Source organism: Osmia bicornis, chromosome 3 (genome assembly GCF_907164935.1).
Source record: "Osmia bicornis bicornis chromosome 3, iOsmBic2.1, whole genome shotgun sequence".
In the NCBI taxonomy this organism is placed as follows: Eukaryota; Metazoa; Arthropoda; class Insecta; order Hymenoptera; family Megachilidae; genus Osmia; species Osmia bicornis.
In genome coordinates, this window is record NC_060218.1 from 6,309,729 (window position 1) to 6,331,174 (window position 21,446).

General features: G+C 36.9%; 1 protein-coding gene across 3 annotated transcripts in view; it reads right to left on the reverse strand.

The window, feature by feature from the left end:
* Positions 1-21,446, reverse strand: part of LOC114871130 (protein bric-a-brac 1-like) — a 105,215-nt gene that overhangs the window by 41,298 nt on the left and 42,471 nt on the right. For 2 of the 3 annotated variants that reach the window (XM_029176640.2, XM_029176649.2), the window contains exons 2-3: positions 18,525-19,530; positions 17,900-17,992 (exon numbers count right to left, since the gene is read on the reverse strand). In XM_029176640.2, coding sequence (XP_029032473.1) covers positions 17,900-17,992; positions 18,525-19,505 — 1,074 coding nt within the window. In that variant the 5' untranslated portion in view covers positions 19,506-19,530. Of the gene's footprint in view, positions 1-12,764; positions 14,588-17,899; positions 17,993-18,524; positions 19,531-21,446 lie in introns of those variants that run through there. The other variant, XM_046285273.1, reaches the window with a different exon arrangement.

Sequence of the window (21,446 nt, forward strand, 5' to 3'; positions counted from 1 at the left end):
TTAAATAAAAAGTGTCACAACGTTCGTGGACGGAAATGGTTGACGCACCCCCTCGCGCGTCACTTGGAAGAATAAAATAAAAAAATGTAATTACAAGTTATACTTGTGAAAATAATTTTAATTATTTCTATTTGATTCTTTGTTGTACTTTGAAATCAATGAAATTTTTCAATAATTTAGTGTTGTTAGTATTCACGGTATGCTTTTATATTTTCTAGATTAAAAACATTCCAAAAACAAACTCGGTGTCCATAAAAATAGTGAATGAATTTTAATTTGAAAGCTGGCAATTTTGTGCAGTACAATACAACAAATTTCAAACATGGTTATTTCAATACCCTCTTTTCGGTATAAAAATGAATCTCAAGTTACAAAATACATTGTATGCTTTTAAAATGTAAAAATTTGAATAGTGAATTGCAGAGATAATAATTAATAATTAATTTAAATAGTTTAACTGTGGTTTCAAGCTCTATGTAATTTGCATTCTCCAAATTTTATATTTTATTTTCCAATATTAAAACCTTCAATAAAAAATAAAAAATATTAATTTAATCACTGATCTCAAAGTACCAAATCCAAAGCTAAAAAAAAAGCGAGAAAAATGAACGAACGCTTTAGTGTTGGACATGCCTCGAATAAATTTCCGCCAAACTTCAATGATGAATATATCAATCATTCCAATGCGATATAAATAAAATAGAAGCTGTAATAAATAAACTGGTAATTACATAGAGGAACGGCGAGAAAAGGCAGGATCGTTCGTTATAGTGTCAATAAAATATCGCTGTGGCTGCAACGTTATCTTGAAAAGGCGTGGTAAAAAAGGCAGCCAGCAAGAATTCCATTGGTCAGATAATGGGGTACGCGCGAGGGGAATCGTTTAAATAAAAATAAAACGAGAGAACGAAACGTAACGCACACAATTATAAATAAATTTCGTTTCATGCTACACAAGTCGGATTTTGGATATCTCGAACAATTACTTACTCGCTCTATCTACACACGACAGGACGTTAACATTAACCATACTAAGTAAGTACAATCTATCGCTTATATATTATATACAATTGAGTTAGAAACGAATCTTTAGGAACTTCAGAACAGAAACTCGAGAGCTACAACGTCGAACTAACTTAAGATAGGATCTTTTTGAATAAAAAAAGATTCCAACATCTTCAGCAGTTGAATCGAAGCTTTCCTCCATCGCTTTCGAGCTTTGCATCTTAAAGAACCGATTATTCTTTGTTTAACAAAATACTTATAGATAAATCAAGCAATAATCAAATAATCTGGAAATAATCAAGCAATGAGTTATTAGATTGTGGAATATTAAGTGATTGATTTTTGATCATAGACAGTCTGATATAATTTCGTGACATAAGATTATTGCAAAATAGCGCTTCTGATGTGTCAATTTTAAGTTTAATGCTTTATAAAAATTACTATATAAAGGTTTTATCAGTATTCTTAATGCAAAATGGCTGGTCCTTCATTAGAGTAAATAATTCACAACTTAGTAAGTGAGGTATTATAACTTTGTATTTTTCCATTTTATATGTAGAATATTCTAAAAAAATTTGTATAAACAAGAAACTGTAGATTAAAAAGTTCCTGCAACATTTTGAAATATAAGCAAGTGGAAATGAGATATTTACTAATAATCAATATCTGTAAATTAATTGAGTCATTCGAAGAATCAGCCATTTTGTATTGAAAATATTAATAAAATCTTTATGCGGTAACTTTTGTCAAATCTTAAGCTTTAAATTGATATACCATAAATGCTACTCCAAAACAGTTTTGTCATAAAATCAAATCAAGATGATTTCGTTTCAAAATCAGTTATTTGATATGCAACAACTTAATATTAGATCAGCAATTAAATTCGCAATTTACAATTATTTATCAAAATTTTATCGGAATAAATAATTATTTGCCATATTTATGATGGCCATCTTCCCTTTGCGAATTTAAGTACCAATCTAATGCATCATAATTTTAAGAACAGTTTTAGTTCTGCATGAATCAAACGTTCTTTAAGATGCAATCGGTTATCGCGTAATTCATTGCACCGATTAACACGTTCACTACCACTCTTATTATTTGCACTCAACGTAATGTATTTGTGCGATTATGCTCACGTACAGTGCATTAACACCTTAACCACGTCATCATACATGAATTTTTGTAGAGTAATATCCTACGTAAAAATGATTTTACAAAAAAGATTTGTTAAAAATAAAAATTTGCATCTGTTAGAGCTTTCTGCTAATTTAATGAGGATGTCAAAGTGTTAACATTCTATACAACCTTTCTCACTTTAAATAAAAATTATATTCGTAGCTCTATCTATATATAACTTAAATATACAGTAATAAATAAATAAAACTTAAAATTTGTCTTATAATTTAGACAACATTATCGATATTCTTATAATTTCTTTCAATAAACGTAAAAAATTTGAGTCAATCGTGTAATACACCTTAAGTGATACACTATTAATCAAAGGAATTAGAAGTTGATGATTAAAAAATAAATAATTAATAGTGATCCATGGTAGCGAACGTGTTGAGTTTTTCTCAGTATTTTTGGCGAACGATTACAAGCTACAACATTAACACGAGGCTCTAAGTGCCTAGCAGGAATACTTAGAATGCCTACGGTATAGTTTACTATATACAGAAACGAGATAGTGTTTGAGGCACGTGCAGTTTTCACGATGGACGACGAATGAAAATCGAATGAAAATTTCTCATGAAACTTGAGATTTCACATCGATTTCGAACCTATGTTCGCGAGTTTCAAAGACGCAGGGGTTGGGAGGGGGTGGCTTAAAGAAAAAAGAAACACAGTTAGCTGGCAAATGGAAGAAGAACGAAGAAAAATGTAGGATCTCGTAAAGAAAAATAGTTAAAAACTTAGATATACACGATAACGAGTGAAATTCTAATAAAGTTAACATACAATAGATTCATCTGAATTATTTACAATGGATTAAATAATTTTGGGAATCAGATTATTGCACTTTTCTGAAATACCAAGAAGTTTTGAAGTTTTCGAGGTAAATATACAATCAATATTGTGATAACATTTAAACGTGTTAATTTCTAGATACTTTAAATAAAAAACAATTTTTAAATATTTTATTTCTCTACTTCTTGGTGGATTCTTAAGGATTTTGTACTATTATAGCTCGGTTTAATTTCTTAAAAAATAAACAGCCAACAAACGTATAATACAACGAAAGGAATAACATCAGTTTCACTAATTATTCTACCCAGATCTGTTTCTTTTCAAATAATTACTGAAGCTGCTCGTTAATTACATAAGTAGATAATTCAACATATTACTGAGTTTTCGGAAGTATCACTTATTTTTTAGTGTAATAATAAAATAATTTTTACCTAAGCTGCCATAAACAAATTAATTTCTATCATTGTAGATAAAAGAATATGAGAAATAATAAGAAAAAGGAAGAGGAGTCACGATTTTTTTAATCGATCCATTTCGTGTCATTTGAGAAATCATATTTTCCAATTTTTAAAAGACGAAGCTAGAACTGGTTTCCAGTTATAAAAAATAAAATAAATAAGTGTCATAATTCTTTTACAAACAAAATTTTAACATGTTCCACGATAAGTTCAAAGAACAGATTTTTAATTCAAGCATCACCCACCTATGAGTAACATGACAATCAACTTGTTAAATATATTTTTAAATTCAATAATTTTAATAATTAACAAATCAACTGCCAAAGTAGAAAAGGTCATGTGTATAATTGATTAATTTTCACCTTGCAAAATTTATGTTATTCAAAATTTCTCTTCTTTTCTCTTTTACTAATTATTTGACAAAATTTGAGGCACTGATCATTTCATGGTAGTCAATTTAAGACTATTAAAATAACCAAGCAAAGAATAACAAGAAAAAAAGAAATCAGTTCTAGTAAAAAGCCCGAAATCCCTTCAAAGTTTGGATCTTAATGGTCGCGTCGAAGTCGTGATCAGTGGAGCCTGCGCGAGTCAGCCATCGGGATGACCTAAAACCTACGTTAATTGGAACTTTACTAATTGATTGTACTCTGCGTCAGCGGTGCACGCCGTTCATTAATTCTCTTCTCGATTGCACTTTACTGGGCGATCGTTGATCCGCGTTTCGTGGCGTAATTGCGACCTCGAACGTGTCCGTGCACCCACCAAAGGAAATACAGTTGGTTTGTGCGTGCGTGTAAATGGAACGTCGATGACAACTGACGCGTTTGAAATTGTTAGAAAAAAGAAAGAAAAACAGCGATGCCTTCTGACAGACAGGGCTGAAGATCTCTTTTTCTATTGACGGGGCAATTAATGAGACTTTGATAGGGATTAGTCTTCTTCAACCCTTGGATTGATGAGAAAATAATCTTCTTGAACATAAGATATTTTCAGTAATTTACAAGTCCAAAATGTAATGACTTTCAGCGAGAAAAATTTGAATTTCTGATTGTCATTGACGTTTCTTTTTTTGTTATTATGTTCTTATAGATGGAGAAATGGTATACTCTAATAATTCATTGACACTAAAAAGGACTAAAAATTGAGTGTTCCATCTAATTTGTTAATTAAAAATATAGTGATTGGGTTTTAGGAAATATGTTAAAAGTATTGAGAAGATAGATGTTTCAATAATGGAAATATTGCGGCGAAGAAAATTTAAATTATCCAATTTCTAAATGACAATTAAGTAATTGATCAATGAGTAATTGATATCATTGTAAATCAGTAGCATATGAAATTAGAATGATCCTTCAGGAAAATAAGAAAAGTTTGAGGTGCATTCGAGAAACTTTTACTCTCTAATTTCTAAAATAACATACATAGAAATTCACGAGTAAAGTGCGTTTGATCACAGACGATCCGTTTCCCCTTGAATTCACAATTTTTTCCCCTGTTTCTTGCGATTCACATGCACGGAACAATTACCATTGTGGCATTGCGTGCATTATTTCAAGTATTATACTCAGCAAAAGTTGTTTCAACGTGTGTTTAAACCAGCTAGCAATTTCATTTTAGTTCTCAAGTTATGTCAACGTTTGAGTTTCAAATATTCCCTTCCACGAGGCAATGAAAGTTTTTCTTTATCACGAATATGTTCGCCAGAGTTAATGAAACGAGCCCTTTTAAAAGAAATCATAGATTTTCACTTCAATTAAGGTACTCCCTTTCTATTAATTAAAACCGAGAAATTGTTAATATAATTTTAAAATTGATAGAAGCTTAATAATGTAATTTTGAATAAGATGGTCCCACACCTAATTACTTTCCTGTTATTACATTTATTCAAAAATTTGTAACCAAGGGTTGCATAAATCTTAATCTGCTACCTGAAGGATCATATCAGAAGCGAAAGGGTTAAATGAAAAGTGATATCAAGAACTCGTAACGGACTAAATCGATCAGACGGTCGAGAATTCTCGCGGGTTCTCCGGAAAATTGAGCATCACTGTCCAATTTACGATTTATCTGTCGTGACGTACACGCTGCATACATGCATGCATGCGTGCTCGCTCGCTAGCACGATAACGCAGCGCGGTTGGGTCGATGCATTATGCAGTTTTCCGTGCGTTCATTATATTTTTAGACCTTTACGATTGCAAGGTTACGCTCATAACGCTCGGCTCCTCGTTAATTGCGATTTTTCCGCGGCAATCGTCCGCTGACCGGATAAGGATTCCGCTCGCAGAAATCGTTCGGTTCGTTTCGCCCTCCCATCGATCTCGTTTCACTCATTTTTATTTTCTCTCGTTTCGCAAGATCGACTGATTCCTTGGGGATCATCAGCGAAGCGTACATCGTACAAGAATCGAGGACTTCGTTTCCCATCGAACCACTCGAAGAATAACCGAGTTATTCTTGTTTCTCGTTTAATTGGAACCTTCTTCTGTTTCGCGTTAAATGATCATTTAATTGGTCGTCCTTTTCAACGAGAAAAAAGAGATTGATTTGATATATTTTGAGATTAGTGTGATGGAGGGTGGGTGATATAGGGGCTGGTTTAACCCTTTCAGTATGGTTGGATCAATTTTTCGTCAGAAATGAAGACAAATACAATATCTATTATATTTTCATACTTTTTCAAAATATTAATTCTTGAGATTTTTTAAAAATTTTGAAGAATTGATGCACTTCTTGTGATTCAATATTATGCACTTTCAGAAATCTTTGCTCAAACAATAAAATAAACTATGCATACTTAATTCAAAAACTTCAAAATTTCGTATAGCATGGAAGATGTTAAAAATCTGTCTGAACTATCTAATTTTCAAAAGAAAAATAAATTTTTAATTGCTTTATTACCTTCTTTCCTAATAATCCTTCACTTTAGGACACTTGGAACTTGCTCTATTTTTTCAAATTTTGAAGTAATTTATTTCTAAAAAATGTGAGATACTATATTATATATCAAGAACATAGTACTCGTGGAAACGTGATCCTCCTTATAAACGGAAGGGTGAAGAAATGAAATGGATGGAACAAGAAAGGGGTTGTTTTCAATTCTTTAGTTTTTCGCCGATCGATCGAATTCAGCAGCGTTCCTCGTTTCACCGGAACGAAAATTAAAGCCCGATTAAACGCAGAATCACGTACGATTTAAACGTCGAGCCGGCTTATCAGAGCGATCAGAGTTCGTTGAAAATACGAGGTGAGAGCTAGCAAACGTTCAGCGCTATTACGCGGAGGCTTACGTGACGATGCAAATACGAAAAGCAACCTTCTGAACGCTTAGTACAATCGAATACGTCGATGGGGGCTTGAAAGAATTATGAAGCTGCAAAGACATCCATCGCCTTGTTATTTCAGTTAAATATTCAGCAAATCATTCATTCTCGTTTCCATGACAATACTATAAAAATTATTTTCATCAAAGACCAAAATGTTGGTTAAAATTGATTCTCACATTATCCCTGACACAGTACAATAATTAATTACGAACTTGTAACTTCTTAAAATTGTCCTTGCTGATTTTCAAAATGATCTCCAAAAATATTAATTTTAATTAAATTTTAACTCACTACATTTAATCCCCGAATAATAATTATGTATCTACAACTCATCAAGATTTATAATACCAATTTTAATTAAAATTTTATTCATTGGAAAAATCATAAATTTAATTTCTCTATAGAAGAGGATATGAATGACAGTAAAGAAATATCTCAGCTACGACAAAATGATATTTAAAATAAAAATCATTGATACTTTGAACGCTGATTTTCAAAAAGAAGCGAAAACTGTGAAAAGATCTGTGCCAAAGTGGCGGTAAAAGTCGGAACGATTGCTTGGAGTTTACAGGCTGGAATTTCAGAAATCCTTTCCAGGATCAAGCTGGCAGTGTGCCCACGAGAGAAAACGAAAGAAGAGAGCTCAGAAAAGGGTAGAGAAACCGAAAAAAATGGGGTGTATGTATGAAGTATAGAGTGTAGAAGCAACGAATAGGGGGATGCATTAAGTTTTTAAAAATAGTCGTGGCAAGGACGAATAGAGGGAGATTAATATTCGTGTTTGGTCGCAGACGAGACCGAAATCGTGCACGATGGGCTCGGGTATCGATTAATCGATACGAACCGGAGGTCCCTAGGCCGATTCCTTCGCTGCAGCCACGGAACGCGATGAATATTTCACGGATCGATCGATTTCCAACCACTCGGTACGCGAACCTCCCTTTCTACCTTCTGAGGAAGAGGATGGGGAGCGAACGGCTACTAAATATACAATGTTCGCGAAAGGAAAAAAACAAGAAGCTAGTCCTGCTAGGCGTGCAACTGCAATTGAGCGTTGCAAATGTCAAACGATCGAAATACCGATTTCGAGGAATTCCACTGGCACCCTGTTCATTCGAGACCTTCTGATCGTCTTGGAAGTTTTCTAACGATTATCCTTGGAATTCTAGCAGTGAAATTACCGAGGGAGATATTGTTTTTATTATTTGAGAAATTGTATGGTGGTTTTGAATAAGGGGGATGTAAAATAAAAATTATAATTTTTTGTAATAATTTCTATTTTTTGGAATTAGAAGATTTATCCTTTAAAGATTTTTCTAACGGGTTAATTTTTTCCATCTCTTTTAAAATTAGAAAAGGGTAATAATTAAGAGTAACGATAATTTAGATCTTTTTGCATCAGTATGAGAAACGAGTTATGAAATTGAAGGCAAGTTTCGTGTCCTATCTAGTCGACGATAAAGAGATAAAAAGTAGGAACATAAACTTTAATTTAGATCAATTAGTAAATCTGGTTCTATTAAACTTATTATACTAACAAATGAGCTGATTTAATATTTTCTTGCCCTATTAAATGTTGCTTTTCGTATTTTTTTATTACTAAAGTTGGAGAAAATAATTTGCTTCTGATAATGTCTAAGTGAAACTGAGTAATCGAAACCTCGGAAAAAAAATTATAATGCTTAAATCAATAACAGTTTGATATATCCTGTAAACTATTAATTTCTCAAAAAAACTCATTTTAATTTATAATGAAAAAATATCAAGAAACTACATGAAGCAAAAAAGAAGTACATATACATAATTTACATTTTGCAGTAACACTGTAATACTTATAAAAACAATGACATTGCGAATAGATAACTGTATTTCCTCTTCGATTGCATGACTTATATTTCAAGGAAAAAACCTCTTCTTTTTGCATTGTCTATTATGTACTGTTGAAAAATTAATATCATGAATACATTTCGTATCTTGAATTTCTGTCACTCGACCAATGGTGAAGTACGGAGCCGATAACCTGTCAGAAAATCACGGAAACGGTTTCTCTCGGAAATAATGTGGCCTCCCGTGAAGTGTAATTAAATGTAAAAACGACAGATAACGCGTTGAATATTTTCGATATTTTCAGGGAACTCCTGTTATCTCGTCTGCGTTTCTTTCCAATGATATAGAAGAGGTGGTAGTAATATGGAACGCTACGATTTTGAATGATTAAACAAATTAATTAATACTTATAATTAAAACAAATTAAATGAAATGGGTCTAAAATTGCTAATTATCAATTTTTAATTTTACTCAAGATTTAATTGAAATTCAAGATTACTTTTATATATCACATTTATCATTTCTACTATTCGTTAATTTCATAGTAATATTTCATAATTAATCAGTAATCTAATTCACCATTAAAATTAATCTAATCATTAATCCTAACGTTCCTTGGAAAAAGTAAAATATTTATAACTTCGATGAGGTTCATATTGCTTAAATTTCTGCAACACGTTTCAAATAATCTTTCTAAAATTATTTATTTATTTTTTTAAAACTTATTGTGAGATTTTCTAGGTCAACGCAAACAGGATATTCCATATTACTACCGCTTCCTGTATATCTTCAAAAAGAAATGAGAAATAGTGGACGAATAATTGTAAAGACGATCAGAAACAACGATTTACGCGCGGATGTCCGGTTACATCGCGAATATCCTCGATGATCTCATAATCTAACGGAATTAATATCGCGTCCTGCTAGCGATCTCGCGTTTTAACACGCACGTACGCTCTAATTACCTTATCTAAACTAATAGGAAAACAAAAGCGTGTGGCTCGAATACTGGTTCTCGTATCACCCGAACGCTCATGAGAAACGCGAGGTCATCGTGCGTTGCAACGAACGATGTGCAACGCTCGCTTCGTTGCAACGCGCGTGCACCCGAGCGGGAACGTGTGTTGGAGCGTGTATACGTGGACGAATTTATGATAAATTTTGAAGTTTCAACATTTTTTGTTCAATTGAGAAGAAAAGAAATATTGCCATCAAGATACTTTCGTTTAAAATTCTCCTGCGTTAGGTATCTTTTATCACGAATTAATAATTATTCTCAAGATTTGAATAAAATATTGTTCGAAATTTGAAAATTTCTTTTTCATTTTAGAAAAAATTTTAATGTTTCCTTTGAGAATATTTATCATTAGAAATTGAGTAGAATGTCAATGATTGAGCAGATTAAAAAAATTCTTTTATTATTAACAATTTGACTGCCATAGTAGAGATAAGAATCTCCATATAGTTATTTTATTTTTAAAAATACTTTATTTATTATTTTTCGTGACATATATAATAGTTCTTTTGTACCGAAAAAATTATTAATAACTATAAATAATAAGTGACACGGCAGTCAAAGTGTTAATAATACATGGCGGACTAAAAATCACCGAAGAATTTAATAATTATTTTTGTTGAATTTCTTACATAATAAAATTTATAATTTGAAAATAATTCTCAATTAAATAGTGACATTATGTTTTGAAACTATGTATTTAAAAATTATTTCCATTCTATAAATATTATCACATCAAAAATTCAATAAAAATAATAAAATTATCAATTCATGAACGCATTATTGCTTTTAAACATTACCCGTTATAAATATTCAGAGTCATGATAATCTTGTATGTTTCGAATTATAAACCTGTTTATAGATTACGTAATGTCTACAAGAAGTGTACAGTATTAACACCTTCTTCACTTCAACACATTAATACCAATAAGAATCACGAACCTCCCACAACTATTATATAATTAAATAATAAACATTGTTTGTTAAACATGATAATTAGACTTCCTACATAATGAGTGCAAAATATTAATAAAACTGAAAGGAATTATTTGTATCAATCCTAAACAGCGATTAAAATTAGTCAATTATTTATAATAATCCTCCATGGTTGGAGGATTAAACTTTCAATAACAAAAATAAATTTAACGATCCAATGAATATGTTATCTGTTTCAACACACGTATAGTGAAAAAGGTGCTTTCAACTACTAACACAGAAACTCTAACAATTGGTGGTTCTACGTTACCAAACGAAAAAAAGGTGAAAAATCTACATAATTATATATCATTGCATCTCATACCTGGTGGACAGATCTTCGACCAATGGGTCCACGACAACACGTAACATCTTGTTCACTGGACAACACCACACCCCATATTCTTAACGTCGCGTATTCTCTTCTCGAATTAGCTGTTTCCGCGGACCGTTTACAGGAATGTACAACGCGTCGTATCCCGACGAGCGTTCGTAGCGTACTGAAGCGGCTTGTAAACAAAACGAAATGCCTGTTCCATTTCTGGTCCACGGTCGGGCGAACACCAAAACAAACTTCGTTCGGTATGGATAAATTGTTTCCTATTACGTACGAGTATTCGAAACTAAATTCAACTTAGAAGAAGAATATATGAAGCTCGTAAACAGGAATACGAGTGCCCGTGTACCTTTCGAAAACGGAAACGGAAATTCGAGCATCGATAAGGCGAAGATCGATCGACTTCCTATTTTTACTGGCTACCTCTCTTGCGTGTGCAAGCTCATATATACACGACGGAAATAAATAAAGAGGAGAATCCTCGAGGAATCGACTAACATCGTGAAGAACTCTTAGAACCTTACCGAAAAGGAAACGGTTAAAGAAGAATTCGGCTAGAGGTGAATGGAATTGTGTCGCGATTCGATTTATTGCAAATGCTGCACTCGATTTCTCTACGATTCATTTAACACGTTCACTATTTAATTATTTATTGAAATTTGACGAATAATAATTTTCTTATTTTACTATGATAGAATTCTATTAGATTGGAAATTAAATTTATAATCCTTCTAATTTTTTCTCCACAGAATTACTTATTAAAATTTAACAAATAATAATTTTCGATTCCTCTGTGGTAGAATTCTTATAATTTTGGTTGCAAAATGCAATAATTCTTTTTTATTTTTTAAATAAATTTTCCACTTTCTGCTTTGCGCAATGCCCTTCGAAAATTTTCCTTAGCTTTTGGCAGTCAACGTGTTAACATGCGATTTCCATACCATGTTTATGTAAACGTAAATTGGGTAAAAGCTCGAGGGTGATCGTAGATACGCGTGCAGGAAGCAGCTCTGGGAATATTTCTCGCGACAGATGCCTCAGAATAATATTCGATAATCAATAGCATAACTACAATTAAAACAAGGTACTTGACAGAACGGACGAGAGTTACAAGTAACTCTTAAATGAATAGGACATACGTCTCGACAAGAAGGTATTTTGTTGAAGAACATTGGGTTTGGAAAAAGTTCGTGCGGTTTCTCTGTTAGAAATAAATTCAATCTGAAAAAGAAAATTTATGATTAACCCTTGAACAGCGAAGTCTGGGTCAATCGAGACCCAAACTTACAAAATGAAAATAATATGAAGTACAAAATTAAATTGAAATTGGGGCTCTCTCCATGGTCCGCCGTCCAAGGGTTAAACTTGCAAAAGCTATAATAATTTCTGTCAAAACAGAAGCAACAATTTAAAATAAAATAATATGTTGTTTCAGAAAAACATAAATTTTAATTATTCCAATGTTGTACCGCAAATCCGCACAAACTTGCTGGAGGAATCTAATAATTTTCGAAAATTCGTGAAAACTAGAAACATGATATAAGTGGAAATAAAATCCACAGAGGAGGAAAAAGAAACAGTTTGAGAAGCCACCGATGCCAGCGCACTCGTAACAACTTAATTAGCAGCCCCGGGTCGCGCATAATTCTCGTCTACGTCTTTGAACCGCGAACGTCCACGAACGCACTGAATCGAATTTTGCCATGTGGACATTTCTCTACCCTCCCATTTAGAACCCCGTGCTCCCACCCCGTCGTCAGTCTCTAAACCCTCCCCAACCGACACACAACCCTTCTTCTGTCGCTCGTTTTGCTTCATGGTTGTAATCATGTAATCATCGGCGCGCGAGCCCCAACCCCGTCCCCTCCCCACCCCCTTGTCAACTGTATAAAATATTCTCAATCGTATCAACAACAGTCACATCGTACATCGTACAACGTTATTACATTATTACAATAGTTTTTATAGTTAATCGTAATCAATATAATATTCACAGCATTTTATCAAAATCTCTTAAAAGCACCAACCGTGGCGGCTCAATTTCTCCATTCGCCCTTCTCATTTTTTTTCTTTTTAATCATTTTTCTTCGTAATTAATTATCTCGCGTAAATCATCCCGATATAAAACCCGATTCTTCAATTATCTTCATCGTCCTCTTCTTAATTCATCTTCTTTCTCTTCATCGTCTCCTTTCTCTCCCACACTTTCGCTCCTCATCACTTTCTCTCTTTCCTTTCTTTCATCCCCTTCTCCTTTTACGCTTCTTCTATCACACTTTATCTTTCTCTCTCACGTGTATATATATATACCTTCAATAATTTATCGATGTATATATATATGCGTGTATATATATACATATATAAGCTAAACGTTTCGTCTTAAAGCACTGATTAAACGAGGGAGCTCGTTTTTAACGTGTCCCTCCCTCTGAACACGCGTTTACCAACCATCCTAACCAAAATCACAGGACTAACTAGAAACACCGCCGGTATATTTCTTTGCCTCGTCGCTCAATTGGGGAGCCGATTAGACGCAAGGTGTACACGTACCTCAGCGTAGGCGAACGAAAAGACAGGAGAGACCAGGAACGATAACAGGGAGAAACCGAGGAGACTCGAATGATCGTCGAGTATCATCCATTGGTGAACAGTAACCAACACGTTTCAATGTAAACAGCGGTCTACTGAACGGAACCAGTCGCGTCGAAAGAAGGACACGAGAGATGATGATGATGATGATGATGATGATGATGATGATGATAATGATGATGATGATGATGATGACCAGGAGAAACGGTAGCCGGTAGAAACGAAAGAAATGCGAGAAACAACGAGCGAATGAGAATGAGGCACCACTAGTAGAACTTCTCGTGTCCGTGTTCCCCTTCTCTTCGTCCAACAGTGTTCCCCGTGTACACTCGTTGATCCTACGATCAAGCGACGTTGTATCTTCCCTCATCTTCGTCTTCATCTTCACGCTGGATGGCGAACGGAAACGTTGAAGACGATTCATCCTTCGGCGGTTGTTGTTGTTGTTGTTGTTGTTCCGGCGGCGATGAACGTGGCTAAGGCGAACTCAATGATGCGGCGGCGGCGGTGGCGGGGCCTCTTCCTCGGAGGGATCCACCGGGCTCGGGGACAGGAACTTGCGCACATACTTCGGATAATGTGTCTTTTCGTGGGCCTTCAGTATCGTCGACCTCGAGAAGGTCTTGCCGCATAACGTACACCGGAACGGCCGTTCCCCGGTATGTACCCGACAATGATCCTTCATGTGATGCCGCAACTTGAACGCCTTGCCGCAGAACTCGCACTTGAACGGTCTGTCACCGGTATGGGCAGGTAGATGGGCTATCAACGAGCCAACGTCCGGGAACGACTTGCCGCAGAACTTGCAGAGGACGACGCCGGAGGTCGGGTCCGAGTGGGCCGCGAGCTCGAGGTCCATCGGCTCGATCGTACCTGCGGTGGGGTAGTGGGCCTCGGGCGGCAGGTGCATACCGGGCTCGAGACCCAGCTGAGCCTGCAGCTGCAGGTGGGCCGCCTGCTCACGGAACTTGAGCGACTCGAGGCTGTGCGATAGGATGTGCCGCGCCAGCTTGCTCTGGTGGAGGAACGAGGCACCGCAGTACATGCACGCAAACACCCGCTCATCCACACCCATCAACTCCTGCAACCAAACAAACAAGAACATCAACTTCTTGTCTTCCTCTTTAGCACGTCCTTACACCCCCAACAGTAGCGTCTCCCTTTCTCTCTCGCACTCATTCGCTCTATCACTCCCCCTTTCTCTCACCATTTTACTTTTTTATCATCTATCTAAATTTCTATCTATCCATCTATCTATCTATCTATTTATCTATTGTTTTTCATTTTTACTTTGAAGTGATCGTTTCAAGCAGAAAAGATATAATACCGTCTCCCTTTCTCTTTCGGTAGTGTCTCTTATGACATGGATGCACCTCGCCGTGACAAATCGCTCGTTTCGACACTACTCGATTCACAGATATCTTGTATATACATATATGTATACATAATATGTATGTAGGAGCCGGGTCGCGGCGAGCCTTTAATCGGCGCCCGTTCGCGCTGCTCATTCGAATAACGTCTCTCTTTCTTTCTCTCTTTTCTCCCGTTGCCTTGCGTATCTTTCGACTACTTCTCTATCGCCACTAGACCGTAGGCGGAAATAATAATAGAATAAAAAAAAAAAAAAAATTTGTTAAAATAAAGAAAGAAAGAACAGGCAAGGCTCGTCTTCTCGAGACCGCTACTTGTAAAGAAGCGCGTTTTTGGCATGACCGGAAGTATACGAGGCTCTCTTTGATAGATCTTGAATTAATCTTTCCTCCACCGGATTCATCAGCTGTTTATCGCTCTGTGGAAAAAGAAGTCCCTAGCCTTACGAGAAAATGATCCCTCTCGACGGCATGTAAGACGGTAGCACAAGAAGTTGACGCTCATTTTTGTTTGGCACGACGCGCACCCCCAGGTTTATATTAAAACATGTATGACAAGGAACTGTCTGAGTGTGTGTATATAGAACGCGTCAATATATACACACGTAACAACGATCGTCATTATACGTGCCTATATACGGACGGTGTATAGATGTGTCGGTCTGGGATAACAAGTGACACATATGTAGTACCGGGCCCACGGCAAAATCCCCACAGCCTCGCTCAAGAACAACAACAACAACAACGACCCACCCGCCCCCTCGTCCCTCCTCCCATTTTTTTTTTCACTGTTTTCTTATTTTTATTTCTTTTTTCAAATTTCATTTTTTTTTCTTTTCTCTTTTTTTCATAACGTAGGTAATAAAACTGCGGCCAAAATCGCCGCGGCGCAAAATTGTTCGCCGTAGCAAAAGGCATTGCACTCAACCAAAAAACGACAAATCGAAATACAAATATTACAAAGTAAGTAACAAATGGTAATAATGAATGTCAATATAATTTGTATATATGTATAACGATATATATATGTATGTAAAAAAACGTGAACTGCATATATCAGTACATGTATGTAACAATATATATGATATGTGTATATATATGTATATACATATATATATTTATGTATTTATATACATATATATATATATAAAAATGTAGTAAAAAACAACCATGGCCAAAAACGAAGGTCAACTTCTTGACAGTGAGCTAGCAAGACAGGCTGGCAGGATGGGAGGAACAGGAAGTCGCGCGCCGATTTTTCCATCGATCCTTGTAGGAACAAGGGTGGAGAATTAATGAATATTTCAAGTATCATAGATTTTAATACTATTTGCTTGGAATCCATGAAATACTAGGCTCAGAAATGGGAAAATATTGAAATTGGTAGTTTCCAATGGACCTTCGAACATTGAGTGTCGATGAGCATTGAGAACGTTAACCCTTTGAGGAAGAAATGTTTCATAATAGAACATCTATGCTTCAAATTTTTATTTTTTTTCAATAGAATTTCCCTCTTCAATGGGTTGATAATTGTTCTGCCGCACCAAGGCTTTCGCTTATATCGGCAGATATTATACAGTAGACTCTCGTTATATTGCCGCGGACGGGGTTGTAGAAAAATTTTTTAAATTTCCAATCTCTCATTCGGAGGAGGTAGAGAGATAGAAGTGTATCGTTTTCTTAGGATATGATAACGGAAGAGCGGCACTAGAAATCGCTCACGTGGCAATATAACAAGAGTCTACTGCGAATGAAAATAATTACAAGGTGTAAGATATGTAAGTGTAATGTGAGCATAGAATAATTCTTAGAAGAACCATCCGATCGACTGACGAATCATCGAATAATTTTCTTCCTATTTCCGGAGTGGGACGGAGAAAATGGAGGGCAGATCGATGAAAAACAGCGCACGAGGGAACTGATAGACAGATAGACACACGAAGACACAGCGAAGGGAAGGTGGATAAAATGGAAAACTCTGGATAATCCCGCGAGAATGATGGAAAACGAAGGATTAAAAAGACGGGACTAATGCACGGAAAAGTGAATTAGTTTGGAAAAAAGAAGATAATACGTTCGTCAAAGTAGACGGCATGCACTGATCGATCTCCTTCTGCGCAGCGCGTCTCGACGAAGATCTTTTCTTTACGGGGCGCTTGAAGCTAAAAAACGATCGGCAAGCGGCTAGGTTCAATTGATCATTGCGCTTGTCTCTTGGACGAGCCTCGTTTTATTTTATTTTTAAAATCAACTTCCTATCGCGTGGTATTGTGAAAAAAATCTCGAGTTCAAAGGACCATCGTCTGCGGACGGTCGTCCAACGACTAATTCTCGAAACGTTAATCAATGAAGCTCCCATCGTGTACGAAAATTGAGAATTAAGTAAGGTACACATCTCTGTCGTCGAACCTCCGATCACACTGTTCTATCGATTGTCAGGACGACTGTTAATATATGACACGATCACTTTCAAAATTAGCAGGGAGAGCAGCAAACAGCAAAGCACTTGGGCACGCATGCAATAGACCCACATGCAAAGTGAACTCGAAATATAATATGTATGCCTGTCTATCTATCGGCGCGGATAGATAGGCAAACAAATAGATAGATATATAAATAGATAGATAGATAAAATGGATCGTGTTGTTGATGTTCCTCGTAAGTATCGTATCATCCTTCCGGATGACGATCTTAACGCTGTCCAACGGTCGTTCGCAACGAGCAGCGCGCAAACGAACGATTCGTCGTGATCTTGCACGAGTACGATTGAAATTCGACTAAATTGTAGGCGTTTCTTTTCTTTTCTTTTCATTTTTTTTATCATTTTCGTTTGCAAGATTCACCGTCGGCTCATTCGCAATCCGTCGAGAACACCATCGTGTGCGACACGCGATTGCGGACGAGCGACGTGTACGACGACGACAACCGTAATCGATATACAAATGCAGAGTAAAGAGAAAGTACGAGAATAAAAAGTAGTCAATAAATTGGAATATATAGCGGAGGAAAGAGAGAAAACTCACCGGTTCTGGTGGGAGTCTGTAGTCCGTGGATATTTCGCTGCTCGCGCTTCGCTCCTCTGTCGACCTTTCCCAGTCTATCTCTTTTTTTAACGACTGCAAACGAACATTAAAAAATTTTCTTCATATATCGACAATAATAAAGTAGTGCCAAAACGGTGCAACGTAGACTTCCCACGATTAACCCTCCATTACATAATTTTCTTAATTTTTACAAGAAATTAATAATTTTTAATATTGCAAATAGGTGAGCTTGTATTTTTTATAATATTATTGATAATAAAATTTGTGCATTTCATTATTTTACGTATCATATTTATAACACAATGCAACGAAGGGTTAAGTAAAATCCTAGGGAACCCTAGAAAATCTAGGGAGCACTAGGGAGAACTTAAGTTGCACGTAACCATATACTGTCACCAATCACAAGAAGTCCCATGAGAATAATGCAATCTGATTGGACGTGCCCCACCTCAGGTCACGCGTACTTTCGATCGTGACGTATGATTGGCCAAAGCGATCACATCTTACCCCTGTGCCCTCCCACGAGACTTCTTGTGACCAATGGGCAGTACATATTTAATTAAATTTCTTATTTATAATGATAAAAAATGAAGATTATACTCACAAGTGGAACTTGTTGAACCGGGGGTAACCCCGACGGGCCCGCGAGAGGTTCTGTACTGTGCGGGGACGGAAGTCGGCTCTGTGGTAGGTTCAACGGAAGCACGCCAGGCGTGCCACCTGTATTGTTACTCAGACTCATATCCGACGGTCCACTGTGTACCGAGATCGGACTAAGGGTACCCCTGGTTTCTTCTAGACTGGCGACATCTTCGGAGTCCCTCCTAGGTCGATCAAGGGCTAAAGGTCCTGGACAAGGGCTACCGGGTCCTGTAGGCGATGGCGGACAGTCGGTCATGTCTACCGCCTCGGTGGACTCGCTGGTGGGTGGTTGGGTAACGTTCGGTTGGGTCTGTTCGCATTCTTTCACCCCGCCGGATGGCAGTCCCGTGCCACCGGATGTATTTCCTTCCCTGTCTCTTTCTTTATTGCTCGATTCCTTTATACTCTCGCGTTCTCGATGATGTTCTCGCGATGTCTCGCGTTGTATACCCTCGGATGTGCTCGTATGTTGCTGCTGTTGCTGCTGTGGTTGTTGCTGCTGCTGCTGCTGTTGCTGTTGCTGCTGTTGTTGTTGGTGCTGTTGTTGTTGTTGGTCGTCTCTCGACGCTACCGCCGCGTTGATGTTTGTCATATCCGCTAGACCCTTAACCTTAAGGCTCTCCGCTGTCTTTAGGAGGGCCGATAGCTGGCAGTACTCGACGTTTACCTCGCCTTTGTACATGAAGTCGACGAGGGTACGTAGCTCGGCGAAACGTACGTCCTTTAGGATGACTATGGGGTGGCGGTTCGGGTGGTCGAGGAACAGGGCCTGGAAGTAGCTGGAGCACGCGGAGAGGACTACCTTGTGGGCACGTATCGAAGGTCCCTCCGTGCACGCCAGTGTCACGTCCACCAGCGACTCCGACTCCAGCAATTGACTGAACACACCCAGCAAGTTGCTCTGATGATTGTTCCACCTCAGGCAGTAATGCTCACTTCCCATGTCTGAACTGCACCCCGCAACCCTGCTGCAGAAGAAACATTTGTACCGGTCCCTGTGCTACTATCTTCCCTCGGTTCCTGTTCATCTCGAACGTGTCTCTCTGTTTTCTTTTCTTTTTGCTTTTCTTTTCGTTCTTATTTTTTCATTTCTCTTTCTCTCTTTTCTTTTTTTTTTTTAATACAACTCTTTCGTGCTTATTGTCGCGGCTGCTCACTGCTTCACCGTTGAAGTTCCCGGGGTTAGTTGCGACCGCGACACCCGTACATTTTAATTTCCGACTGTTGACAGAAACTGTGACTCGTCAGACAGAGACTCGGCTTGCTTGATTATTGTCGGAGACGCGGAGGAAACGCGGATTGGGCGATCAATGAGGAAGGTGATCATTTTGAGCTTGATTTATTTCAGTTGCGATCAACATCCGTAAGTTTGAGATATGTATGATTTGTCTAATGTCAACTCCCTTCAGAAAGTGGACTGGTCACCCGCCATCCAAAAATTCAAAGATTCCAGCACTTAAAAATTCTAAATTCCAAATTGCAAAATTCCAAATTCCAAATTCGAATTTCAACTTCTAAAATTCTACAGAACTAAGTTAGATTGATTCAAGAGACGATCCAAAAATAATTTCTAACATTCCGCCTTGATCCGGAGATTGGAGCACCGCTGACGTACTTCCTGCGCGGCGAGTCAGCGTCCGCGGAAGCGCGCGCAATTCCGCGCGATTTAATCGCGGCGTTTCTTAACGCGGCCATCGTTCAATTCCGGCCACGGAACACGTGGCCGCGAAGGTTCCCGACCGATATCAGCTGACAATATCGACGTCCTTTTCTTATCGTCCATTATGCCTTGCCGCTGGGTATACCGTATTTATTGCCGCGTCTAATGCGTGAGCGCCGCGTCGCGTTCTCGCGCGCACGTGTCGCGGCCATGTGCGCACAATTACACACGCGTGTACACGTATAATTATCTACGCCACGTACGAGAAGCGGCTTTGGACGCGTGTTCGCGTGACACGTCCACGGATACGCGCGATGGCGTGCACAAGGGACGCTGGCAAGCGATGCTCGCGTGATACCCGCGGCTCCGTGATAACGCGACCGTACGTGATAATACACGGAACGTATCGTAATAATAAAGAGAAAATAACATTTTCACGTGGACCAAATTGCCGTGAGATTATTAGTGGTCGCTCGCTGTTTAAATAATTTTATAGTGTCCCATTTCTCTTTATAGATCCTTTTTCGCTGTTCTAGATACCCTGAATATTGCGAGCATTATTGAAAATAATATTGTATAAATTAATTCACGAAATTATAAATTTAAGTACAAAATAGGGTTTAACAATCTGAACTAATTGATTTCCTTGTAAAACGATGTGTTCTTGAATATGTCTTTAAGCATGTTTCTATGGTAGCTATTATTCGTCTAAATATAGCACCGAGCTGTAATTACATTGATTATTTTCAGGCTATGAAGTTCAATGAATTAATACTGTATAGAACAGTAGCGGATTTCGTATAGGAGATTTTACGGGAGTTTGTTATTTAACTATGATAAATTTCTACTCTCTAACTGTCTAATAGGTAATTATGATGAATACTGATTAGTTTTGGATAAGCTTAAGTGTAGATCATTAGCGCTACTTAAATGTAATGAACACTTTATCAATATTTTCCTAGAGTATCTTTAAACTGATATGAAATTGTATTATATCTGATAGAAAATGCAATTTTCTCTACTGTATTATAAACAATATTCCATCTAGAGTAAAATATAATTAATTAATTTGTTTATATCAAAATCAACTGTACAATCTTTACACTCTTTAATCACTTTGTGACACTGTTTCTTAATTTAATTAAAGATAATTAAATAGATATTTTGAATAATTTAAAACAGTACCATTTTTCTAATAAATTAAGTTTTCTTCCTTAAAAAACT